The sequence below is a fragment of the Pithys albifrons genome, chromosome 30 (genome assembly GCF_047495875.1).
Source record: "Pithys albifrons albifrons isolate INPA30051 chromosome 30, PitAlb_v1, whole genome shotgun sequence".
Taxonomy (NCBI): domain Eukaryota; kingdom Metazoa; phylum Chordata; class Aves; order Passeriformes; family Thamnophilidae; genus Pithys; species Pithys albifrons.
This window is the reverse complement of record NC_092487.1, coordinates 1,710,719-1,734,394: the sequence shown is the minus strand read 5'-3', so window position 1 is coordinate 1,734,394 and position 23,676 is coordinate 1,710,719. Positions and strand designations below refer to the sequence as shown.

The window sequence follows — 23,676 nt, the reverse complement described above, 5'->3', positions numbered from 1 at the left end:
TGGCTATTTGGGCAGCTGTTGTGCCCCTCACACCCTCCTGGGACTTGTGGGTTTCCATTCCCCCTTGGGGTGCAGCAGGACCCCCTTGTGCTACACTGAGCCAAGATTCAACCAACAGCAGAAGGAACACAAAGGTGGGATTAAGTGGGACAAACCTCTGCTACTGGGCTGTTTTAGGGACAAAACTCTTAACATTTAAGTATTGGGGTGCACTCCTGAGAGCAGGAGCTCCAGAAGCAGCAGCTGGAGCAGCTGGGATTTCTCTGGCTGGGTGAAGTGCTGGGATTTAAATTAATGTCTAGCGTGCGGCTTCCCCCAGCCCTGTGTGCTGCCAGACCCCGCCAGCACTGCTCCCCCCAGCCCCGGGGATTAGTGATATTTATAGCAAACACTCTGTTTCAGTTTTCCCCGATGAGGCCAATTCCTGCCAGCCAGGGGAGCGCAGGAAGCGGTGCCGGACCAGCCATGGCTGCCAGCCCAGTGACCCACGGCAGGGCTCAGCTGCCAACAGCTCCCAGCTTGGGTTGATGAATTGTATTTTCCCCTTCCTCGCACAACTCATCATGTATCTGCTCTTGGCTCCAGCTCACTGAGCCTGGAGTGGAGCAGAGGACAGTGGCACTGGCAGAACTGGAGCAGCCCCTGGCACTTGCTGCCTTGGCTCTGCCTGCAGGTGGGACCTAAAAATAGCCTCTTCTGCCTGGTCCATGTGCTCACCTCGAGGAGCCAAAGCTGAGCAGCTCCATCCTCCTCCCTGTGCCTCTGCTCCTGCTCTGTCAGTGAGGCTCTGCCATCTCCTGAGCCCCAGGGATGGCAAAGGGGGCAGCAGAGCCAGGGATGGGCTGCCCACTGGGGCTGGGGCTCCACACGGCCTGGCGGGGGGAGATGCAGTGAGTGGCTGGTGCTCCCAGGAGCTGAGGAAAGAGCTGGGCATGTCCCCATGGAGCTGGTTTCACACTGCTGTTCTCCCTCCCTCAGCAATTGGGATTTCCCTCTTCCAGAGCCAATTTCTCCCTGTCCTCTTATATTGGTCATGGGCAGCCGGAGCCCCCCTGACCCCAGGGGCATCCTGCTCCCTCTGGCCCACAGAGCACAGAATGGTATGAAATGACACCAGATGGCACCAGCTCCATCCTGTGTATTTATTGGTTTGCCAGAGCTGCCTGAGCCCCGCACCTGGCTCTCTGGCCCTGGGACTGGCCATTCCCCGCGCTATTTGGAGGTGGGGGTGCCCTGGCCAAGCTGCAGCAGGGAGTTGGTGGCGTAGTTCTGGAAGAGGGGCTGGAGGAACATGCCAACAGTGCCGAAGACACAGACGAAGACGAAGATCCACAGGAAGAGGCGGTCGATGACCATGGCCACATACTTCCAGTCCTCGCTCACCTGCGCAGGGCCAGGAGAAAGGCTGGGTCAGGCCGGGCCCTTGGGCACCACACGTGGCTGCCTGGACTGGGAGTTTGGCAGCAGCCCCGAATCTGCTCCCTCAGCAATGCAGTTCCCGAGGCTGCAAGCCCACTGCGGGCCCCACGGCACTCACTCCCCCTGCTGCCACCAGCACTGCTGAGCCCAGGAATCTCATTTCCCCAGTGAGCAGAGTCAGAGGGGACTCTGCCAAAATCTGCAGCCTCACAGTGCTGTACAGGGCCAAGCCTCCTGGCACCCTCCTGGTTTTCTAGAGCAGCTGCTTCAGGCTGTGGCTGCAGTGGTGGGTCAGGAACCAGTGCAGGACCCCTTGCCCAAGCAGGGGGCTTTGGGGGGTTCCCCAGGCACAGGGCTAGGCAGGGACTCCCTTGGTGCTTGTGCACGTGCCTTCCTGTGGTGCCGCTATGAGCCAGCACACGCCCTGCAGCCCACGGCCCTGTCTGCACCCCACAGCTACAGAGCTGCATCCTGGGGCTCTGCCTGTCCCCCTGAGCCCTGCCCATGCCACATGCACACCACCCACCCCAACTTACGCTCTGGTCGTCGTCCTCGCTGCGCATGTGGTCAGCAATGAAGCGCACGCCATCCACCGCCTCCTCCAGCCCACAGCCGCAGCTGGACGCGGGCGCCGGGGCCTGCCCCTGCCGCTCCCGGTAGCCATTGAGCCCCTCGGCCTTGGCAGCACCGGGGTTGGCGTAGCAGGCGCAGGTGCGGGCGCCAGCGTGGAGGAAGAGGGTGGCGGCGGCGGCGCGCTCCTGGGTGTGCCGGCGCTGGCGCAGGCGCTGGCGGGCGCAGCTCTGCCGCGGCTGCTTCATGAAAAGCAGCGCCGGGAGCTTGTGGAGGAAGAGGGTGCGGACCCAGGGGGGCATGGTGTGCGTGGTGGGCGAGCGGTGGTGCACGTTGAGGACACAGACGCTGGTGACAATGGAGAAGGTCACCAGCACCATGGTGAACATAAGATACTTGCCCACCAGTGGCACGTCCAGCGAGGTGGGCGGAACGATCTTGGAGATGAGCAGAAGAAAGACAGTGAGGGCAAGTAGGACAGAGATGCAGAGTGTCATCTTCTCACCACAGTCAGATGGGAGGTAAAAGACAAGGATGGCCAGGGAAGTGATGAGGATGCAGGGGATGATGAGGTTGATAGTGTAGAAGAGCGGCTTGCGCCGGATGATGAAGTCATAGGTGATGTCCACGTAGGTGGAGTCATCGGGGTTCTCGTTGCGCCGCCCTGGCAGCGCCACAATGTCCCACTCGCCACTGGGCGTGAAGTCATCCAGGCTGGCCACCTCGCTCTTCAGCACCAGGTCAATCTCGGTGCGGTCGTAGGTCCAGGAGCGGAACTTCATGGTGCAGTTCTGCTGGTCAAAGGGGAAGTGCTTCACCTCGATCTTGCAGGCGCTCTTGTAGATGGCAGGTGGCAGCCAGAAGATGCTGCCATCGTAGGAGATCACTGCGTTGGAGTAAAAGGAGACCTCGTACATCCCATCAGCGCTGGGGTGAAGAGATTGTGCTGTCAGTTCTGGGGTTGTCGGCCCTGGCACCGCCCCCGGCCCCGTGTGGGGTGCGAGCATGCACAGCCTGCCCCAGAAAACACCTACTTGTTGTAGAGCACCACATCAGGCAGCCAGATGTGCTTGGAGGGCAGGCGGACCTTCTTCATGTTATCAAACTCCTCCGGCTTCCAGGTGAGGCGATAGTCCTCCCACTCCTGGGGACAGGTGTGGTCAGCCCATCCCGGCCACAGGATGGGGGCCTGGGGTGGGGGGCACAGGGCAGGGGGGCGTAAGGATCCCACACAGGGCGTATGGGGAGCTGGAGCAGGGCAGGGTGAACATTAGGGCCTCACACAGGGTGTATGGGGGGGTCCCCATGACAGGGGTGGGTCCCAGGGCAGGGGAATGGGAAGTCTTGGGGCAGGGTTGACACAGGGGGAGTCCCAGTGCAGGGAGGGTCCTGGAGCAGAGTGCACATGGGGGCCCCAGGGCCACCGCATGGTCCAGGGTGCCCACCTGGGTTAGCCAGACGTTCGTGGTCATGATCTGCTCCCGCTCATGCTGCAAAGAGAGAGGGGAGCCAGTCACTTGGGGTGCTGGGGGGTCCAGGGTCCCCTCCCTTCCCCAGCAGAGGGGGGAGCAGAGCCCTGGCCAACTCACCACACTGATGAGCTGTGCCAGCGACACCATGAGCTGCACCGTCACCAGCTCGGAGCCGTTGGTCGCCGGCCGGATCAGCTTGTTGTAGCGTGCGGGGTCCAGCAGATACTCCACCAGCCGCTCCTCCGTGTCCGTGCCCAGGCTCCCTGTGCGTGGCACAGCCTGAGCCCCACGGCAGAGGGCACTGCCCACTGCGAGGGGCCGAGGATCCCTGGCACACAGCCTGTACCCGGCCCGGGACTCTGGGCCTGGCAGCTCCGGGGGCGAGGGGACAGGGGGACAGGGTGCTGGGTGACAGGGTGCTGAGTGATCGGGTGCTGGGTATAGGATGACAGGGTGCTGGGCACAGGCTGCTGGGTGACAGGGTGCTGGGCACAGGCTGCTGGGTGACAGGGTGCTGGGCACAGGCTGTTGGGTTACAGGGTGCCGGGCACAGGCTGCTGGGTGACAGGGTGCTGGGCACAGGCTGCTGGGTGACAGGGTGACAGGGTGACAAGGTGCTGGGTGCGGGTGTCACAGCCGGGCCTGGAGCAGGGATGGCCGGAGGGATGGGGGGCCCCGGGACAGCAGTGTCGGGGGAGGAGCAGCTCGGGGGGGACCCGGGCAGGGCGGCTGGTCCCCTCTGCCCTCCCCTGCCCGTCCCCGCCGGTCCCTGCCCACGCCCGGCACGGCCCCGCCGGAGCGGCCCGGGGAGCCCCAGCAGGGGTGGAAGTGGGGCCGGTTCGGGGGCTCCGCCGGGCCGGTGCAGGGCGACCCCGCACAACAAACGCGGCCCCGGGCCCGGCCCGGAGCCCTCCCCGCCGGTGCCGGTGCCGGTGCCGGTGTCGGCGCCCACCCCCCGGCCCCGGCACTCACGTCTGAGGGCGGCGAGCAGGCAGAGGACGCGGAGCAGCGCCATGGGGCCGGCCCGGTGCCGCCGCCGCTGCCCGGCGCTGTCCGCGGTGCTGCCCGGCGCTGTCCGCGGTGCTGCAGGCGGCGGCGGCGGCCCGGGAGGGGCGGCCCCGGGCGGGAGGCGGTGCCGGCGCTGCCGGGGCCGCCCCGCGCTCGCTCCGCCGTCACCGCCCCCGCCCCCGGGGCACGGCCGAGCGGCCCGCGCTGCTCCAGCCCCACCGGGGCCCCGCACGGAGCCGGCGGAGCCCTGCGGGGAAAACCCAGAGGGGGGAGGAGCAGCGGGAGAGCCTGCGGGTGGATCCGGGGACCGGCGTCCCCCTCGGGCCCGCCCGACAGTGGGAGAAGGGCTCAGGCCCCGGGACTGCCGCTGTTCCCGCGATACCCCCCGTTACTCCCGGTGCCCCCCCGTTACTCCCGGTGCCCCCCCCCGTTACTCCCGGTGCCCCCCCCGTTACTCCCGGTGCCCCTCCCGTTACTCCCGGTGCCCCCCCGTTACTCCCGGTGCCCCCCCCGTTACTCCCGGTGACCCCCCCGTTACTCCCGGTGCCCCCCCCGTTACTCCCGGTGCCCCCCCGTGACCCCGCCCGGGGCGGAGCTCCCCGTTGGCCCCGCCCCCTCCGCGGTCTGGGCGCTGCCGGCCGTCACTTCCGTTCCGCGCGAGGCGCTTCCGGCGGGATTGGCCCCGCCCGTTCCGGTGGCGGCACTTCCGGGAGCGGGGCCGTCCCGCCGCCATCTTGGGCCGGCTCCGGGGCTGCGGCGGCGGCGGCGGCGGCGGAGCGGGTCCCTCCATGGGAAGATGCAGCGGGCGGGGCCGGAGGAGGCGGCGGGGGCGCAGGCGGCGGCGGGGGGGCCCGGGCGGAGCGGCGCCGAGGTGGCGGCGGCCCCCGCCGGGCGGCTCCTGAGGAGGGAGCTGCGGCTGCTCGAGTCCATCTTCCACCGCGGCCACGAGCGGTTCCGCATCGGCAGCGCCTGCCCCGACGAGATCAGCTGCGAGTTCGTCCCCGGGGCCGGAGCCCGCGCCGGCGCCTCCGCCTCCCGGGGGCCGCCGCCGGGCCCTGTCCGCATCCACTGCAACATCACGGTGAGGCCCGGGGGGCCCCGGCACCGACCGCAGCCCTTTGGCGGGGCCGCGACTGCCGCCGTGGGGGCGCTGGGCCAGCCGGGACCCGGCCCCGCCTCCCCGGGGCGCTCCCGCCGTGCTCGCGGTCCCAGGCGGGGCCGGGACCGCCTCCCCTGCTGCCCTCGGGCCCGTTCGGGGGCTCCGGGAGCTTGACCCGCCCGGACACGGCGCTTCCCGTCCGCTCTGGCTCATCCCCTCCGGGGGCTGGGGGCTCTGGTGCCGCGTGGGTCGGCGCTGGGATGCAGATCCCCTCCCGCATCGCAGGTTCCCGCTGTTTTGTGGCTCCGGGCGAGGAGTGGCAGAGCCTGGAAAGCCCCTGGTGCAGATTCTGAGCGGGGCCGGTGACCGGCGTGTTGCAGAGGGGCCTGCCCGGCCCGAGGCCCCCGCGGTGCTGCCGGGCTGGTCTCCCGCAGCTGGAGCGGCCCGTGGGCAGCGAGGGGGGCTCTGCCTCAGCCCCCACGGGCCCAACACCGCCCCCCCTCCCTCCACGTGCCCCCCGGGCAGGGCGGGCTCGGGGCAGGGCTTGGCTTTGCTCTCAGCCCCAGGATTATCCTGGAGGGTGGGTCAGTCACATCAGGGGGGTCGGGACTGCAGCCCCCACCCTGCAGTGCCACCAACACCACCTTCTCCTGCCCTCCAGGAGTCTTACCCAGCTGTTCCACCCATCTGGTCTGTGGAGTCGGACGATCCCAACCTGGCAGCTATCCTGGAGAGGCTGGTGGAAGTCAGGAAAGGAAACACGCTGGTGAGAGGCTGCTGCCTGGGGGCAGGAGGGAGGCCCTGCCTGTGTCCCAGCACCCTGCACGGGGGTGCCTCTGCTCTCATAAACATTCCAGAAACTGGGCACGAGCAGCTCTGACTTGGGTTGCTGCTGGGGTGGGATTTCGGGGGTCCCTGTGCCCCCCTCACCCTCTGCTCTCCCGGCAGCTTCTGCAGCACCTGAAGCGAATAATCTCCGACCTCTGCAAACTCTACAACCTCCCCCAACATCCAGATGTTGAAATGCTGGACCAGCCTCTGCCAGCAGAACAGGTGAGTGGCTCAGGAGAAGACTCTGGAAGCTCAGAAATCGAGTTTCCTGGAGTTTGCTCTGGAGTTTTCTGGGGGTTACCACAGCAGGTGAGGGGTCGGATTCCTGTCCCGGGGGACGCCAGCCAGCCCTGCTGGGTCTCGGTGCTGTTCTCCATAAAGGCTTTTGGCTTCTCGTTTTTCATTTGGGTCTGCTTGTACACCCCTGTGTGACCTCACCTTGGAAACACCTGGGAAGACCAGAGAGCATTGTCCCAGGGTGCTGGTCATGCCAGCTCTGTCTCTGTCCCTACAGAGCACACAGGAAGAGGTGTCTTCTGAAGAGGAAGATGAAGAGATGCCAGAGGTAGGTGCCACCTTGCTGGATGAGGAGATGCTCCAGAGAGGCAAGCACTGGGAAGTGCCCAGTGAAAGTTGTGAGAGCACAGGGATCGTGTCTGGGAGAAGCCCGTGGTGTGCAGACAGGGACCTTTGGGTCAGAGGCTGAGCAGTTCTCAGCACTTTGTTGCTGAGGGTGCTGAGCCATGTCTGGAAGCCACGTGTTCACAAACCCTGGGGGAGCGCAGAGGACGAGCTGTGTCCTCCAAAGGCACGTGGGCAGAGCTGCATGGACATTTGCTGTTCTCTGGAGCCTGAGGTTTCCTCAGGAGAGAAGGGATTTCCAGGTTGGTGTTGCAGGCAGGGAGGTCCCACAGAGGGGTTGGGTGAGTGAGCAGATTGCTGGGAGTGCCGGGGCAGCCGCACTCGCTGCAGGCTGAGGGGCCTGTGCTGCAGAACCCACAGCTCCTGCTGTTTGGTTTGCAGTTTAGAGAGCTCCAGAAGTGGGTGGAATAATCTTGAATCTCCATGGTAACGTTTAGCGATGCCTCACACGCCTCTATGGGGTGTGAGCAGCACGGGCACTGAGTCAGCAGTGCTTGCAGCCCGGGGGCAGGTCACTGAGCAGCTGGGGGGCTTTAGCAAAGTTCAGGGCTTGCTCAGTCAAGGCTGGGATTTGCCAGGGTGCCCAGGGAACAGGAGGAGGGCTCAGCTGGCACCAGCATAAGCTCACAGGTCTGCAGATCTGCTTTTGTGGCACATCCCTGCTGTGCGTGGCCTCACACTCCTGTGGGCTGGAAAACAAATCCCCAGGAGTTGAGCATTCCCCCTTGTGCCTCCTGCTAATGCTGTGCATCATCGTGGGGAGAGAACATGCTCTCGTAGACCAAAGGTTTCGTGCTGAGCAGTGGGATTTGTGGGGCTGTGTGGAGGAGCAGGGCAGCAGAGCTGTGCCCTGGCACAGAGATTCATTATGCAGGCTAATCCACTCGAAGGATTTTCTAGGAGGATCTGTTCTCCTGTGTGGCAGTCTAAAAATGTCAAAGCCCTTCCAAAAATGCTGCTCAACTAGAATAACTGTGGCCAGCCCAGAGAGGCTGGAGCAGACACTTGTTGGGAGGATTTAGTGCCAGTGCTGGAGCTGTGCATGCCCACAGCTGAATCCATCATGCATAAAAAGGCCTCTGCAGTGGGCCCAGATGACTGAAACTGGTTTTTACTGGTTATTCACATCGAGGTCTTGCATTGATGAGTGTTGTGGGAAGGTGTGAGGAGCAGAGGCTGTGCCAGGGTCAGGTACCACACTGGAGGTGTGCTTAAGCTGATCTACGAAGAGCCCCCAGCCACTGTGAAATGTCCCCTCTTGTTGAGGGGAAAACCTCCCACACAGCTGGGGTTTGTGTGCAAGGGTCTCTGTGGTGCTGGTGACCTGTGCCTGTGCAGGGGTCTGGCTGGTGAAGGGTCAGGTGGCCTCTCAGGCTGTGCTGAGGGGCTGCACTTTGCTCCAGCCATCCAGCAGCATGGTCAGGCCCGCTGGAGTCACAGCTGTGCCGAGATCCAGAGCCCCTCACACACATAGGGCTTGTTATAAACAGGCATAAGGCACTGGCAGGGAAGAATCCAGCAAACAAAGCTTGCATGTGTGCACTGGAATGTCCAAGCCTCAGTTCAGAACTTGGGACTTGCAGTGGGAATCCTTCCTGGGTCAGAGCAGCTCAGTACTCAGAGCATGGAGGAATGAAGGCACATCTCTTTGAGCTCTCCTCTTTCCAGGACACTGAGGACTTGGACCACTATGAGATGAAAGAGGAAGAGCCAGCAGATGGAAGGAAGACAGAGGATGAAGGCATTGGGAAGGAAAACCTGGCCATTTTAGAGAAAATAAAAAAGAACCAGAGGCAAGATTACTTAAATGTACGTGTCACCCAGCGGGCTGGCGGGTTGGGGAAGCAGAGGGACCCAAGGGCAAGAGTGATTGAGTCACCTGCCAGCTCTCCAGCCCTAAATCAGGGGCCATCCCCAGCCAGAGGTACAGCAGTGGCTCTCAGGAGCTGGTAGGGCTGAAGCAGAGAAGTCTGTGAACTCTCTGCAGCTCCTGGAGGGCTTTGGGTGCCACAAGTCATTTGTGCCATGTGGGGAGGCCCTGCCATGGTGAGATTTGGGGCTCCCCTCTGCCCCCAGGAGCTGGGCCTCACCCAAGGCTGTGGAGGCAGCTTTTGGGTTGTGCTTTTCTACCCCTGGGCTGAGATTTTTAGACAGTAGAGAGGACACGGAGGCAGTTCTGCTGTGGCTCTGCTGCCTGTGTGGCATATTTGAAGCAAGGGACAGACTGTGGTCTGGTGTGGAGGCTGGACAGGGCTGTAGCTCAGGTGTCGACCTCACAGAGCAAGGGCCATGGTGGATGCAGAATAACAAAGCAACTTTCCCCCTTCCCCATTCCTGCAGGGTGCAGTGTCTGGGTCTGTGCAGGCCACCGACCGGCTAATGAAGGAGCTCAGGGATATTTACCGATCACCAAGTTTCAAGGGCGGTGAGTGCTGTGGGGAGTTCCAGGGATGGGCATTCCTCTCATTCTGGGGGCACCCCATGGGCCTTGCAGCTGTTCTGCTCAGCTGGGGAGAGGATCTCTGATCTTCAGTGGCTGTGGTACTGTCCAGAGTGAACAAAACTGCCTTGTCCTCTCCGTTCCCTGCCACCCCTGGGTGGAAGTGAGGACCTTGCTGTGGGTTGGAAGGTTGTCTGGCTTTGAGGGCGATGGTGCTCCTATCCCTTTTCTGAGCCCAGGTACACGGGGAAAGAAACTGCTGCCCTAGGACTGCCCTGGATTAGTGCTGCTTTTCTTTGAGGCACTACCCAAGTTGTGCTGCAGGGTCCAGGAGATTTGAAATCTGGGTGATGGCTTGACCCCTCTCAGTTTTCCACCAGTGACCCATCTCTGTTCTTTGCAGGATACTATGCAGTTGAACTAGTGAATGACAGCCTGTACGATTGGAACGTCAAACTCCTGAAGTAGGTGGCCCAGCTTGGGATTGTGCAGTTCTGGTGGGTCTTGGTGGTGGGACCAGAAGGTCCCTGTGAGCAGAGGAGATGTGAGCAGGCCAGGGGAGCATCCAGCAGACCTTGGGTTAGCCTCTCTCAGGCAGCTGACTTGCTGTCTCCACGTCAGAAAGGAGATGATACCGCCAGAGAAAGACGAGATAATCTGAGGGCTCTGCAAGTCTCTGCCGTTCCAAGAGTCCAGAAAGAGGTGCATCAGGCAATCCCTGAGCTTACACACCCTCCAGACACCAGTGCTGCTTTTCCCTTGGGCCAGACAGTGTATTTTTAAGCTGGCAGCATGCAAAAGGGGTTTGATGGTCTTCTCTGCACACCAGGAGCAGAATTGCTGGCAGCCTGTGCTGACACTGCCCTCGGTGAGAGCCCGAGGGCCAGCATGGCTGCCCAGCCGTGCAGGTACGGCAGCTCTGGGTGCAGTGGCTCACACTGACCTGAGGGCACAGCCTTGGCTCTGACCCCCTGCACTTTCCCTGCCCCAGGGTTGACGAGGACAGCGCTTTGCACAATGATCTCCAGATCCTCAAAGAGAAAGAAGGAACAGATTTCATCCTCCTCAACTTCTCCTTTAAAGTAAGGCTCCCCCTCCTCAAGAGACACCTGCCTCAGCGAGGCATCAGAGAACACCTTCTCAATGGCTTTGCTTTCCTTCTCTGATTCCAGGATAACTTTCCTTTTGATCCACCATTTGTAAGAGTCGTGTCCCCAGTGCTGTCAGGGGGGTGAGTAACCTTGTGCTTCTCTGCTCTGCAGAGCTGCTTCCTGCAGCACCTTTCACTGGGTTTGTCCAGCACTGTGCAGTCCCACGGCCTGGCTGACGTGGATTTGCTGTAGGGAAGCACAGACAGGAATGGTGGATTTTTTAGTATCTTTTTATCATCCGAGATCTAACCAGAGATGTTTCACTTCTGGAGCAGTGGGTGGGTGTGGCTGCACCTGTTTCTGCTATAATTTTGTCTGATTGTTTCCCCAGGTATGTTCTGGGTGGTGGTGCCATCTGCATGGAGCTGCTTACGAAACAGGTGGGTACAGGGACCAGGGGAACTGCTCTGCCTGCCATGCTCAGTATTCCTGCTGTAGCCCTGCCTGGCACAGCTGGGGAAGGCCATTGGTTGTGTTGGGGAGCACAGCCCCTGGGGTGGGTCCAGTCTCACCACGTGTTCTGTCTCAGGGCTGGAGCAGTGCCTACTCCATCGAGTCGGTGATCATGCAGATCAGCGCGACGCTGGTGAAAGGGAAAGCACGAGTACAATTCGGAGCCAACAAGGTGAGGCCTGGCTGGAACAGGAGAATGGTGGGTGGGGGAGCTCTGGCTGCGTAGGGAAGGCATTTGGGATGGCTCACCCAAGGTTCCTGCTGAACTGATGGTCTCTCTTCCTCCTATCACAGAACCAGTACAGCCTGACAAGAGCACAGCAGTCCTACAAGTCCCTGGTTCAGATCCATGAGAAGAATGGTAAGGGCTGAGGGAGAGGGTGTGCATTTCCCTTTGCTCATTTGGGCTCCCCAAACAAGTTTCTTGAGCTTTATCCTGCTCCAAGTGTGGAGGTGACCTGGGGGCAGGGGCAGCCACTGTAATGCTGCAGTGTGGCTGCAGGGTTCTGCTGCCCTCCCCGATGCCCAGTGCTGGACACCAGAGGCTGCACCTCACTGAATGCTTGGACTTGAGGATCCGAGAGGTCTTTTCCAACCTAAACAATTCTGTGATTGTTCATGTGGTGACAGGAAGTAACCCAGAGGGAAAGCCTCCTGGTAATCAGGGAGATGTGGCCCTTTGGAAGCGAGACATGGCTGCTTTGGGCAGCTTTTCCAGACACAGATTCCCACTGCCCATGCAGCTTCCTCCCTCATGGATCTCTCTCCTTTCCAGGCTGGTACACACCGCCCAAGGAGGATGGGTAGTGCGGATGCTGCAGGACCAATCTGATTATCCTCTGGATGCTCTACTTGGATCTTACTGATGCCTTTTGGCTTTCTCCCAGGATGTAATAGCTCTGCCTGTTGCAGGACAATACTGGCTGTTCAAAACTCTAAATAAAACTGTTCAAGGAGTTGGACTGACCCAGAACACTTGCTGGGCCCATGCTAGCAGGCATTCTTGTTAAAACAAACTCAAGCCTCTTGTATCGCTGGAAACTTTCAACTCTACTCCAGTCTAGAGCGTCCTCCTTACCTATGCTATGGATTTAATTTATTTTCTTATTTCATGTACACTGCTTTTTTTTGTTACAGTGTATGATGGATGTGTATGGAAAATGTATCTTTGGAGAAAAATTACAGTTTGTTAATTTGAGAGTGCTGGTCTAACTAATTTTTTCCAAGCTGCTGCTGGGTGGGTTGTGCCCTGTGAACCCTGCCCACAGTGGGCCCAAGCCTTGCAGGAAGGATGAGAGCAGCTGCCTTGAAGAAGAAAAGCCCTTTTCTCTTTTGACAGTAAGGGAGCAGGGTTTCTGCCCCGTCTGCCCTTGGCCAAACCCAGCTTTTCTCTTTATAAACTGCAAACTCACAACTTGAAGCAGTGGGGAAGGTCTGTGGGGCTGTCCTCTCCCATATGAGGGGGTTGTGGGTGCACCCCAGTGCTGCCCAGCCCCTCCCCCCCACTTCTCTCTGTCCTCTTGCCAAGCAGTGAGATGAGCAGAGGCCCAGCTATGCCCAGCTTGGAGCTGTAGCCCTTTGTCCTCTTTCTCCCCACGAGCCACTTGTGGAGGCTGAGCCCCTCGTCCCAGTCCCTGCTGTGCTGTGAATGCAAACTGCTGCAGGGAGGGGAGTGTGGGCACTGCTCTGACCAGGACCTGCTATGGCAGCAAGCACCTGGTTCTGTGGTGGTTTATTTTACTTCCCTTGCTCAGGCTGTGGTTCCTGCTCCCCTCAGTGCTCCAGCCCTCTGCGGATGGTGTTGCTGCATTTGTGGCCTGTTGCCTCGAATCCCCCCAGCTCTGTCTTGATTCTGCTGGAAGGAGATCTGGGTGTCAGAGCTGCTCTAACTTGGGCTATGTCCTCGGCTGGAGGGCAGAGCTGACGCACTAGTGTCAAAGCTGAGACGATGGGTATTAATTCACTGTGTTTGAATAAAAGTTATTAGAAAATCAAAGAGCCTCAGAACTCCATTATCTACTTCAGCAGCTGGTCCCCTGCCCTGCTCAGTGCCTTGGAATAAAAAAGATGCTGTAGGAGGGGGATTATTGATGGCTGTGGGAGCAGCTCTGGCATCAGCTGGGGACTATTTTTAGGTGCTTTGCTGAAGGACCAGGGGGTTTGTGGTGCTGAGCAGCTCTGCCCTGTGTCCTTCACCCCTGACCAGGACCTCTCAGAAATCTGGGCCCTCCCCAACCCTGTTTCCAGTACCTGGGCTAGTGGCTGGAGGTAGCTGTTCTCTGCTCCTCTTTAGCTCAGGAACCTGCTGGGGAGGGTGTTAAGCCAGTTTAATGAAGGTTTAAAATTTGTGATGGTTTCTCTTTGGTGAGGTGGGGTCTGCTCTGCTGAGCCCAGCAATGGTGTTGGATTGGGATTGAGTTCACTGAGTTGGTTGGGAGAGCCCATGGGCTCATGCTTCCAAATCCTGGCAGCTTTCCAGGCTGAGATGAGCAGAACCGAAGAGGGCCCTGCAGAACAGTCTGTCAGTGGAATGCTGACCTGGCAGGCATCGAGGCTGGAAGCACAGCAGGAGCAGCATGAGGCGGTGTCTGCCAGGTGTCTGCCAGTCCTGGTTGTTCGCACCTGCCACAGCAAAGGCCTGTTCCACTTCAAGCCAGGTTTGACGCTCGCCGCCACTGCTCTGGCTCAGCGCTTGTTTTGTCTTCTCGGGGAAGCAGGTGCATGGTGCCATCTGTCACCACTGCCAAAGGCACTCCCAAAGCCCTCCTCTGCAGGAGCTGGCAGAGGATGAGGGCATGGGGGAGACACTTCCCAAAGGGAGCTGGTGGGTGGCATGTCACCGGGAATGCCAATGCAGCACCAAAACACTGAGACGGTGCTGTCTGCATGTCTGTCCTGTTGAAGGCCCATAAAGATTGAGGGAGACTTAAGTTTGATGAGGAAAGCAAAGGAACTGGCACCCATGTTTACCAGTAGGCAAGAGGAGTTTTCCTTGACCTTGAGAAGCTGAAGCTGAAGCCAGCTGAGATCCCACCAGCAGTTCAGGCACCAGCCTGCCAGTGGCATCCCATCACTGTGAGGCACATCCTGCCCAGCAGTGCCAGCAAGGATATTGCCATCACTTCCTATGGCAGTGTCAGCACCCAGCACCTCCCTGCACTTGGATGTGGGCAGCACGTTGCTGGTTGGGGTCTGTTCTCCCAGCAACCCCTCAAAGCAACAGAATCCCCCAGGGCAGAGTGGGAGGAGGTGGATGATCCATGGGAATGTTCTCCAGCTCCTGCACAGAAGAGGAGCTTATGTTCTGAGCTCAAACTCCCATCCTGGGGACTAGAGGAGCAATTTTACCTGTAAAGCCCTCTCCTCTCTCCCTGCTGTTGCAAAAGGATGGGTGAGCGCCTTGCCGGCGCTGTGCAGCCAGGCACGGAGCCAAACCACTGGACTCAGCCAGGCTTTTCCGGCAAGGTGCCAGCACAGCCAGAAGTAGCTCTTGGCTGGTGTGATGTGAACCACGGCTGCGGCAGCTGAGAGGGCACTGGCGCTGTGCTTGTGCCCCGGCAGGCTGGGCATGGGGGGCTGTGCATGTTGGGACTGTGCACAGTCTTCATCCATAGGGTCGATGCCCAGTTTAATCCATAATACCCATGCTCAGATCCCACCCATAAGGTCCATTAATTCCATCCATAAGGTCCTTTGGGTCCATGCCCAGGCTGCACTCAGAGTCCATGCCCAGGGCCTATCCTGTGCTGTCCGTGCCGTCTCTGCGCGGGGCTCCAGAGGCAGAGCCCGTCCGTGGGTTCCGTGTGCAGGGTCATCCCATGAGCGGGAGAGGGTCCTGAGATGCCCCAGCCCCATCGGGATGGAACCCTCACCAACGCTGCCGTGTCCTCACACGGCTCCCCGAGTCCGTCGGGGCCGGGGGACAGCCTGCCCGGCCGGTGCCTCGCCGTTCCCCGGGGCCGCCCCCTCCGGATCTGGGCGGGGAGAGCCGGCCCCACCAACCTCTCCGGCCCCTCCGGCCCCGGCCCGGCTCGGCCCGTCCCGCCGCCGCCGCATGGGGCCCCCCGGGCCGGCCTGACCCCGCCGCAGCCCCGTCGCCCCCGGAGACGGGCCCCGCCGAGGAGTCGCGACGGGACCCCCCGGCTGCTCGACCCCTCCGGAGCACGGAGAGACTCCCCGGGCCCCGTCCCCGGGGGCGCGGGACCCCCAGAGCCGCCCCGGGACTGCCTCGGCCGGATCCCCCCGACGCCGGGCGAGACCCCCCGACCCGACCCGCTGCTGGAGCGGACAGTCCGGCCCCCCCGGCCGCCTTCCGAGGGGCGAGGAATCCCCGAGGGGCCGCGGTCCCTTCCCCGGGCCCCGGCAGCCGGCACCCCTGGGGACCCACCGGCTGTCTCCGCGGGGGCGAAGGGCGCCTGGAGCCCCCCACGAAGGCCCCGGCCCCCCGGCCCGCATCCCCCCTCCCGGGCTGGCCCCCGGCCGCACAGGATCCCGTTTCCGGGGCTGGAGGTGGCCGAGCTGCCCGGTGCCCCCGGCTGAGCCGGCCCTGAGCCGGCGGGGCGGCCGCGGGGGTGGCGAGAGCCCCGGCAGGGCGGCGGCACCTGCACCTGCCCGGCCCCATGGCGGCCAAGTGGTTCAAGGAGTTCCCATCCAACCTGAAGACGGTTTCAGAAAGGGCTCGGCCGGGAAGCGGCAGCCTTGGGAAGAGCCGCAAGAATTCAACCGCTGAGCTGGGGGGCTGCCGGGCGGCCGGGGGTGGCAAGGAAGGGGGCAGCCGGCTGTCCCGGGACAACCTGCAGGGTCTGCTCCAAGCTGCCACTGGGAAGATGCGGAAGAACTCTCGAGCGGAGGGGGGGATGCCGGAGGGACCCCCCAAAACCTGCGGCACCTACATCAATCGCCTCATCAAAGTGGAGGCTCCCGAGAAGAACGGGAAGGGATACCCTGGCCCCGCGCCCGCTGGCCTGCCCGGCCCCGAGCAGGACAAGGGAAAGACCCCCAAGACAGAGACGGTAAGGCAGGGACCGGGAGCGGGGCGTGGGGGGCGGCGCGCTGGGGGAGCGCACGGGGCTGGCAGCTTGAACTGCGTTGGGCTCGGACTCATTAACCCGCTGACTCCGGCCTTTCATCCCGCTCGGTTCCACTACGTTCAAATCCCTTCAAAGCAGCCTTCATCCCAACGGCCCTTCATCAGCCTGGTGAGGGTGAGGGTGAGAGGGGTGGCCGGACTGCCTCATCTCGCCCCCCACGTCCCATCCTACCCTGACCCCAGCGCTCGGCTGCTGGTGGAAAAAAGGCTGATGTGAAGCTTTCCTGGGAAGCTTTCACCCCGCACAGCCTTTGGGGGAGAGGGAGGCAGTCGCAGGGCTGGGGGTGGGGGAGGCGCGTTGCTGTCACACAAAAGGGTCCTCCCCACCACTGAGGCACGCAGGGATGGACAATACCCCCACTCAAAAGTGCCACTGGGTGCACCCTCCTGGAGTTGTGGCATGGCTCCGTTTAATCCAGATGAGCCGCCATCCTCCCCTGGGGAGCCCAGTGGCCCTGTTCTCTGCCTGGCTCCCTGCCAGTGGCATCCCTGCCGGCGCCCTGAGGCCAGCAGTGCCCGTCCCCTCCTCAGGTCATCATCCTGGAGGACTACGCTGACCCCTATGATGCCAAACGCACCAAGGGGCAGCGGGACGCCGAGCGCCTGGGGGAGAATGATGGGTACATGGAGCCCTACGATGCCCAGCAGATGATCACAGGTACGTGCCAGGTCAAGTCATGCCACGGCACCACAGCTGGCACCACTCCCCAGCCGGGAGTGCACAGCAGCCCTCGGAGCCACCCGGCACGGGAGGCTCCGGGAACAGGAAAGCTGCTCGCCGCTTCCTGCGACTGCGCGGGGCCAGATAAGGAGTGGGAGCAAGGCCGGACACTGACCCGTGCCCGCCAGCCCCTTGACCGCTGCCATGACCCGCTGCCACCGTCTGACAGGCGCATATGGCCAGCGCAAAGCCCTCAGTGCCCCCCAGCCATCCCAGGGTGGGGGCACCGTCCCCCAGGATTCCCCCGTGGCCGTGCCCCCCAGCTAGCGACCCCCCGGCCGGCATGGCGACTGTCCAGCTGGCCACAACAACAGGAACTGACTGGGCCGGAAGCTGGAAATAAAAGATTTGCTGCTGATGGTTTTTTTCCGTGCGGGGCAGCCCAGGCTGTTTGGCGGAGACCGGCGCCGTGGGGAGAACTGGGGGGCCAGCAGGGCTGAGCCCCCAGGGCAGTCTCCCCGCGGCCGAGCTCCAGCTGGGCACAGCATCCTGCCCTGCCGAGCCCCGCTGGCCCCACCGCTGGTCCGTGCCTGTGGCGCCAGCGGCCTCGGGACCGCGACAGCAGCCCCGGCGCCACGAGGATGGGCCCCTTCCTGCTCCTGCTCCTCCCAAGCTGGTTCCCAGTGGGGCGTTCCCAGCATGGGGTCCCCCGTGCACATCCCTCCCCAAGGGCTAGTACTGGGAGTAGGGGGGGTCTCAGGGGGCTCCCAGTCTCCTTCCTGACCCACCATCCCTCTTCCCCACAGAAATCCGTCGGCGGGGCTCCAAGGACCCCCTGGTCAAAGCCATCCTGCTGCTGGACGGTCCTGGCGAGTCCGGGGAGGGGGGTGCCAAACTGGAGCCGGCCAAGCGGCTGGGGGGCAAGGAGGTGGCAGGGAAGGGCCCACAGCTCTACGACACCCCCTATGAGCCTGCGGAGGGGGTGGCCGGGGGGACCCCGGAGCGCAGGGCGAGGGCCGGTGATGGGCGCCTGCCCGAGAACGACGAGCGCCCGGCAGGAGAGTACGAGCAGCCCTGGGAGTGGAAGAAAGAGCAGATTGTCAAAGCACTGTCAGGTATGGGACAGGCACGGGATGGGAATGGGGATGGCAATAGAGGCAAGAATGGGGACAGACATTTTAGCAGGGCTTGTCACCACAGGACAAGAGGGGATGGTTTTAAACTATAAGGAGCAATTTAGATTAGATATAAAAAATTTTGTGTGCTGAGCGTGGTGAGGTTGCCTGGAGGGGTAGTAGACGCCTGCAAGGTCAGGTTGGATGGGGCTCTGAGCAATCTTCTGATGTAGCTGAAAATAGCCCTTTTCATGGGGTTGGACCAGATGGAGACAGGCACATGGATGGAGAAGGGGATGGGACTGGGCGTGGGGAAGGGGATGGGACTGGGGGTGGGGAAGGGGATGGGGCTGAGGATAGGCACAGAACTAAGGAATGGGGACTGGAAGTGGAGGTGTCCTAAAAGGGGTTTTGGAGGCTCACATCTCATCCCCCCCAGTCCAGTTTGAGGGCTCAGAGCGTCCCAAGGAAGAGACACTGCGGCAGCATCTGCGTCAGAAGAGCTGGACCCCCAAGATGCTGAAGCCGGCGGGGGCCGAGCACAGCGAGGGGGAGCGGGTGGACCCTGCCCTGGCACTGGAGAAACAGCCGTGAGTTGTGCGGCCAAGCCATGTGTGAGAAACGGGAGCGAGGGGGGTGGGTGCCCAGGGCTTTGCCGTGGCTCAGCATCCCGCTCCCGGTGTGCCCCCCACAGTTGGTACCACGGGGCCATCACGCGGGCGGAGGCGGAGAGCCGGCTGCAGCCCTGCCGGGAGGCGGGATACCTGGTGCGCACCAGCGAGACGGGCAGCGGCAAGTACTCCATTGCGCTCAAGTGAGTGTCGGGGTGCCACACAGCGGCAGGGGGGCCCGGTCGCGGAGGGGGCCCACCCTGGGGGGATGCGGGGTGTCCCACGCTGGGAGATGCTGTGTCAGCAACCTCCCCGGTTGCTCACACCAGAGCCCTGATGGGGAGGGAGCACCCAGATCCCAGGGGACGGCACCCCCAGGTCCACGGGGGGACTCGGGCATCCTGCAGTGGCACTGGGGCGGGGGGGCGGGGGTTGCCGTGTACCCCTCCCCGGCACATTGTCAGGAGCACCAGTGGCGTTTCCTTCCTGAGGAAGTGGAGCCCCTGGAGCTGAAACAATCAGAGCAGGACGGGAACAAACAGGGGTGGATGCGGCCGCGGGGCAGGCGGGCGCCGGGGGGCTGGCGGCAACGCTGATGCCCGCTGGCTGCCCAGGACCAGCCAGGGCTGCGTCCATATCATCGTGGCCCAGACCAAGGACAACAAGTACACACTCAGCCAGGCCAGCGGTGTCTTCGCCAGCATCCCCGAGGTTGTGCACTACTACTCGACGGAGAAGCTGCCATTCAAGGGGGCCGAGCACATGGCCCTGCTGCACCCTGTCCACTGCAAGCTGCATTAGTGCCTGCTGATGTCCCCCAGACTGGCCTGCGACCCCAACCCGTCGCATGGGGCAGGGTGTGGCCACAGTGCTGGTCATGTGCCCAGGGAGAAGCCCTCTGTCGTGTCCCCAGTCTGGCAGGGACCTTGCTCCTGGACTCCAGCAGGACTGTCGGCCATTTGCCAGGATGAATCCTGACTGTCCTGTGCCAGGGCTGACAGGCCACAGGGCTGCCCAGGCGCCTGGGGTGAGCGAACACAGCAAGACTGGGACATGTATCGATGTAGTAAAATAAACCTGTTGGCTGAGAAGGGCCAGTGGTCCAGGAGGGCTGGGATGGGGCTGGTGCCAGCAGGAGTCACCATAGTTTTGGGGGCCAGGGGTACTGGGGCTCCGCCAGCCACACATCTGCATCCTGCCAGGCTTTTTATAGCAGGGGGCCAGCGGAGGGGAAGGGGAACGCTGTCCCCAGGGTGCCTGAGCACCCGCTCCCCTTACGCTGTGGTTTCCTGCCCGGGTGCAGCTGCAGCTCCCCAGAGCGTTGCACAACCCAGAGTGGGGTGGGCACTGCACAGCAGAGGAGGCATGGGCTGGGAGCTTGTGGCGTGGGATTTGTAGCATGGGGCAGTGCACAGCACAAGGGGGACAGCCTGGGAGGCACTGGTGGCAAGATGCAGTTAGGGGGCACAGCAAGGCAGAAGGTGCATGGACTGGGGGTACATAGCCCAGTCTCACCCTCCCATGCTGAAGCCTCTCTCAGGCAAGGGGGGGTCTGCAGCGACACCTCCATTACGCCCATCCCAGCACCCATTCCAGTACAAATCCAAAGCATTTATTGGAGTCACGTTGTCCTATTTCCCCAAGATATGCTTTAAAAAGGAGCCCCAGGGGAACCAGAGCAGAGGTATGGGGCTGATCCAGCCAGGCCACCACCCCCCTCCCCGACCCCCGTGGCACTGCAGGGACCAGGCCATTCCCTGTGGGATCCCTAGACCTGGCCCTGGGCCTGTTCCCACGCTCCGGCACAGCCGTGCTTCCAGTGCCGTCACCACCAGCCACCCCAGCTTGGCCATGGCCCTGAAGGTGCCCTTCAGGACCCACTTTGGGCCCCCCGCCAAGCTGCTTCTCCATGAGGGTGGCACTGATCCCCATCCTCAGAGGCTGCTCCCAGCCACAGAGCCACTGGATAGTAGGGGGGAGCTGCTCCCAGAACCACATCACAGCCCTGAGAACCCTGGGCCAAGTGACCCCCATCCAATCCCCAAGCATCTGCCAGCACATTCAACCCCTGGCTACTGCCCTGAGGAGGAACAGTCCGAATGGGTGATGTGGAGCATTCCTGGGGCTGTGGGGGTGGGGTGTGAGAGCAGGGGTGTGTTACTGCGTGGGGGACTGGGGAGGCCCAGGGGGACCAGCATGTGCTGCCCCTCACTCTCAGGCTTGGTCCCCTGTTGCCTGCCTGTCCACGTCTGTCTGTATCTGCAAGGGCAGAGAGGCTCCAGGTCAGGGGGGACAGACAGAGCCCCCCGGGCCTGGCACCCACAGCGCTCACCTCACCACGATGCCAACAAAGAGTGCAGTGCCTAGGAGTAGGCTGCCTCCGGCCACCAGGAAGGCATAGGGGGATGCCACGGGGTGGGTGCTGGGTTCCATGACAGACCCTGCCACAGAGAGAACAGATGGGCTCACTGCGTGAATGAGGGACCTGGGTGTCCCAGCCCCTCACCCCCAACCCAGGAGCCCCTTCTCACCACCAGCACGGTCCTCCCTGAAGAGCTCAGAGGGCAGTGTCACCCCAGAGCTGCCATCTTCCACAGGGAACTGCAAAAGAAAGTGGGGGTGCAAAATGGGATAGGGCAGCCTCCATGCCCTGGTGTCCCCTTGTCCCACACAGGGACAGGAGTATGTTGTAGCCCCAGAGGCTGAGGCCATCCCTACCTGTGAGGTGAAAGGTCCCATTTCAGAGGTGAAGTCTCTGGGATCTGCAAGATGAGGGGGGAGTATGAGGTGTGGGGGGACCCCAAGCAGAGCCTCCAGCCTCAGGGCCTCACATCCCCCTCATACCTGTCCAGGGGGTGCCCACAGCCTCCTGACTCCACTCGCTCCATGCGCCGTGGCCGAACTCATCCTGTGCCCTCACCTGCACCACATGCCTTGTCCCCTGCCACGCATCACGAATGTCCAGCCGCGTTGTCATCACCTGAACCACCTAGAGGGGAGACAGGGCTAGGGGACAGCCTGGCCAGGGACCAGACACAGCTCCATTCTGGGGAGCGGGGTCTCACCTCCATGAAGGCTGGGGCAGGCTCAGGGCGGTAGCGGACCTGGAAGCGGAGCCAGTAGAAACGCGAGTCCCAGGACAAGGGGTAGGACCAGCTGACCCGCAGCCACTGGGGCGCATTGTCCAGTGCCTCCACCGTCACATTGAGGGGGGGATCCGGCTTCACTGATGGGGAAAGGGGGGCTCAGGGCCTGGTACTCTGCCCTCAGCCACCCTGGCCCCTGGCAAGAGGGGCAGCACTCACAGACACTGCTGAGGGTGATGATCTTGTCTTCACCAGCCAACCCGCTGGCACTGTTGCTGACACACGTGGACACCACGAGATGTTTGGTGTCTTCGGTGCCAGGTGGCACCTTCAACCGGCAAACAAACTTCCGCGCCTTGGAGAAGTAGCGGCACCGCTGCTCTGTGGCGTTCTCAGCCACAAACCTGTGGGGCCACAGCTCAGTGGGGTCTGTGGCACACACCAGACCAGGGGGGACAGCCTATGCACTGGGGTCCCAGGCACCACCGGGGAAAGGTCCATGGGGAAGGAACACATCCCATGCTGTGGGTGTCTCAGGCCCCAGTAGCTGCTAGGGAAAAGGGTCTGCAGGGAGGGAAGCATCTTGAGCAATGGGATCCCAGGTAGCCCTGGGGAAAGGGTCCATGTGGAGGGACACATTCTGTGCCATGGGGTCCCAGCCCATGGTGGATGCAGTGATAGTGCTCACCTCCGCTTCACCCAGAGCATTGCCCGTGTCCCTGGGGATGGCTTTGTCTGCTGTGGCCACTCACACAGGATATCCTTGTCATGGCTCCGCCGGTAGCAGGAGACTCGTGGCATTTCGAGGGGCTCTGCAAGGCAAGGATGTGCTGGGGGACAGGGGCCATGGTGGGTGATGCTCCCAGGGACATCCCCACCCCAGCGTGGACCCACCTTCCACCAGCAGTCGCAGGGAGCGCAGCCGGCGGCTCCCCGCGGAGCAGCTGTAGCGCCCCGAGTCCTCGTAGCGCAGCCACCGCAGGACCAACACGTTGCCCTCTGGCAGCCGCCGCCCGCGGCTCCCCGGCACTGCTGCTCCCCTCTCCTCCACCTGCCACGACACCGTGAGGTTGGCAGGCACCTCATCCAGGCAGGTCAGAGTGATGTTGGCTCCCAGGCGGCCCAACACCATGTCCCGGGACAGTCCTGTGGGGACGAGAGGGGGTCAGGTGATGCAGAGGAGAGCTCAGGCACAGTGAGTGTCATCAGGCGAGGGGGACACCCCACCACCTGCTCCCCATATCCAATGACTGCTCAGAGTCAAGGCACTGAGCTGGAGAGAGTGGCAGCGGCTCCCCGTGGAGTGGGGCACCAGACCCCAAGCACCGCCACAGGGATGGGCACCAGAGCACACGATGTGTATTGAGGGGTCTGGCAGTGGAAGGTGTGGCTCAGGGAGGGTGGCAGGCGGGAGCGGGGCCCCGGGGGTCGCTGCGTGCGTGCCTGGTGCCGGAGGGGTTAAGCCGCAGCGCTGGCTCCCGGCCCCGCTCAGGCCTGGTCTCCCTCCAAAGGTCAACGGCCGGCATGGACCTGCTGTTCCCTTTGGCTGCGGCTGCTGGGAACTCACCCTGCACCCAGGACACAGCACCCAGGACACAGCACCCATCCACCACCCAGGACACGGCCCTCGGGACACGGGCCCCAGTCCCAGTACCCGACCCTAACCGCCCCCCCCAGCACCCCCGGCATTCCCACTCCCCGGCTCCCCCGGAGCAGGCAGGGAACGCATGGATCTCCTCCTCGTGCGCAGACCCACGGGGCCCCGGTACCGGGAGAGGCTCGGGGGGTCCCCACCTGCTTTTCCTCCCACGCTGACCTGTGCAGGTCGCACTCACCGGAGGGGCCGCAGGGCCGTCCAGCGGCGGCGAACCCGAGGAGGAGGAGGCGAAGGAGGAGGAGCAGCAGCGGCGCCAGCGACCGCGCCATGCGCCCTGTCCCGTGCAGGAAAACATCGGCGGAGCCGCCGGTGCCGCGGTTGTGAAACCGGCGGGGGCGGCACGTGCGCGGGGGGCGGGGGCGGCACCGGCCC

General features: G+C 62.7%; 4 protein-coding genes across 6 annotated transcripts; 2 read left to right on the top strand and 2 right to left on the bottom strand.

Annotated features, from left to right (window-relative positions):
- Nucleotides 1-1,134: 1,134 nt before the first annotated feature.
- Nucleotides 1,135-4,873, bottom strand: CHRNB2 (cholinergic receptor nicotinic beta 2 subunit). 2 transcript variants are annotated; one of them, XM_071579362.1, is made up of 6 exons: nucleotides 4,434-4,873; nucleotides 3,579-3,724; nucleotides 3,435-3,479; nucleotides 3,024-3,178; nucleotides 1,956-2,916; nucleotides 1,135-1,383 (listed from the first exon to the last, which is right to left on the bottom strand). In XM_071579362.1, exons 1-6 carry the CDS (start codon nucleotides 4,474-4,476, stop codon nucleotides 1,213-1,215), a joined length of 1,521 nt encoding a protein of 506 aa, XP_071435463.1. In that variant the 5' UTR covers nucleotides 4,477-4,873; the 3' UTR covers nucleotides 1,135-1,212. The 2 variants fall into 2 exon arrangements, with proteins under 2 accessions (XP_071435463.1, XP_071435464.1); XM_071579363.1 differs by having other exon boundaries at nucleotides 3,024-3,133.
- A 293-nt stretch (nucleotides 4,874-5,166) lies between these two features.
- Nucleotides 5,167-12,283, top strand: UBE2Q1 (ubiquitin conjugating enzyme E2 Q1). Its single transcript, XM_071579471.1, has 13 exons — nucleotides 5,167-5,550; nucleotides 6,230-6,334; nucleotides 6,517-6,621; nucleotides 6,914-6,964; nucleotides 8,710-8,850; nucleotides 9,382-9,466; nucleotides 9,885-9,945; nucleotides 10,473-10,563; nucleotides 10,654-10,712; nucleotides 10,964-11,012; nucleotides 11,162-11,257; nucleotides 11,380-11,446; nucleotides 11,861-12,283. Exons 1-13 carry the CDS (start codon nucleotides 5,266-5,268, stop codon nucleotides 11,890-11,892), a joined length of 1,227 nt encoding a protein of 408 aa, XP_071435572.1. The 5' UTR covers nucleotides 5,167-5,265; the 3' UTR covers nucleotides 11,893-12,283.
- A 2,811-nt stretch (nucleotides 12,284-15,094) lies between these two features.
- On the top strand, nucleotides 15,095-19,644 carry SHE (Src homology 2 domain containing E). The gene is made up of 6 exons (XM_071579524.1): nucleotides 15,095-16,097; nucleotides 16,706-16,832; nucleotides 17,642-17,950; nucleotides 18,390-18,540; nucleotides 18,645-18,764; nucleotides 19,176-19,644. The coding sequence occupies exons 1-6, from the start codon at nucleotides 15,705-15,707 to the stop codon at nucleotides 19,360-19,362; spliced, it is 1,287 nt and encodes a 428-aa protein (XP_071435625.1). The 5' UTR covers nucleotides 15,095-15,704; the 3' UTR covers nucleotides 19,363-19,644.
- A 507-nt stretch (nucleotides 19,645-20,151) lies between these two features.
- On the bottom strand, nucleotides 20,152-23,640 carry IL6R (interleukin 6 receptor). Of its 2 annotated transcripts, none has more exons than XM_071579522.1 (10): nucleotides 23,483-23,640; nucleotides 22,542-22,793; nucleotides 22,336-22,477; nucleotides 21,867-22,051; nucleotides 21,627-21,787; nucleotides 21,406-21,550; nucleotides 21,280-21,323; nucleotides 21,093-21,162; nucleotides 20,894-21,002; nucleotides 20,152-20,820 (listed from the first exon to the last, which is right to left on the bottom strand). In XM_071579522.1, the coding sequence occupies exons 1-10, from the start codon at nucleotides 23,571-23,573 to the stop codon at nucleotides 20,634-20,636; spliced, it is 1,386 nt and encodes a 461-aa protein (XP_071435623.1). In that variant the 5' UTR covers nucleotides 23,574-23,640; the 3' UTR covers nucleotides 20,152-20,633. The 2 variants fall into 2 exon arrangements, with proteins under 2 accessions (XP_071435623.1, XP_071435624.1); XM_071579523.1 differs by having other exon boundaries at nucleotides 22,336-22,459.
- Nucleotides 23,641-23,676: the final 36 nt, after the last annotated feature.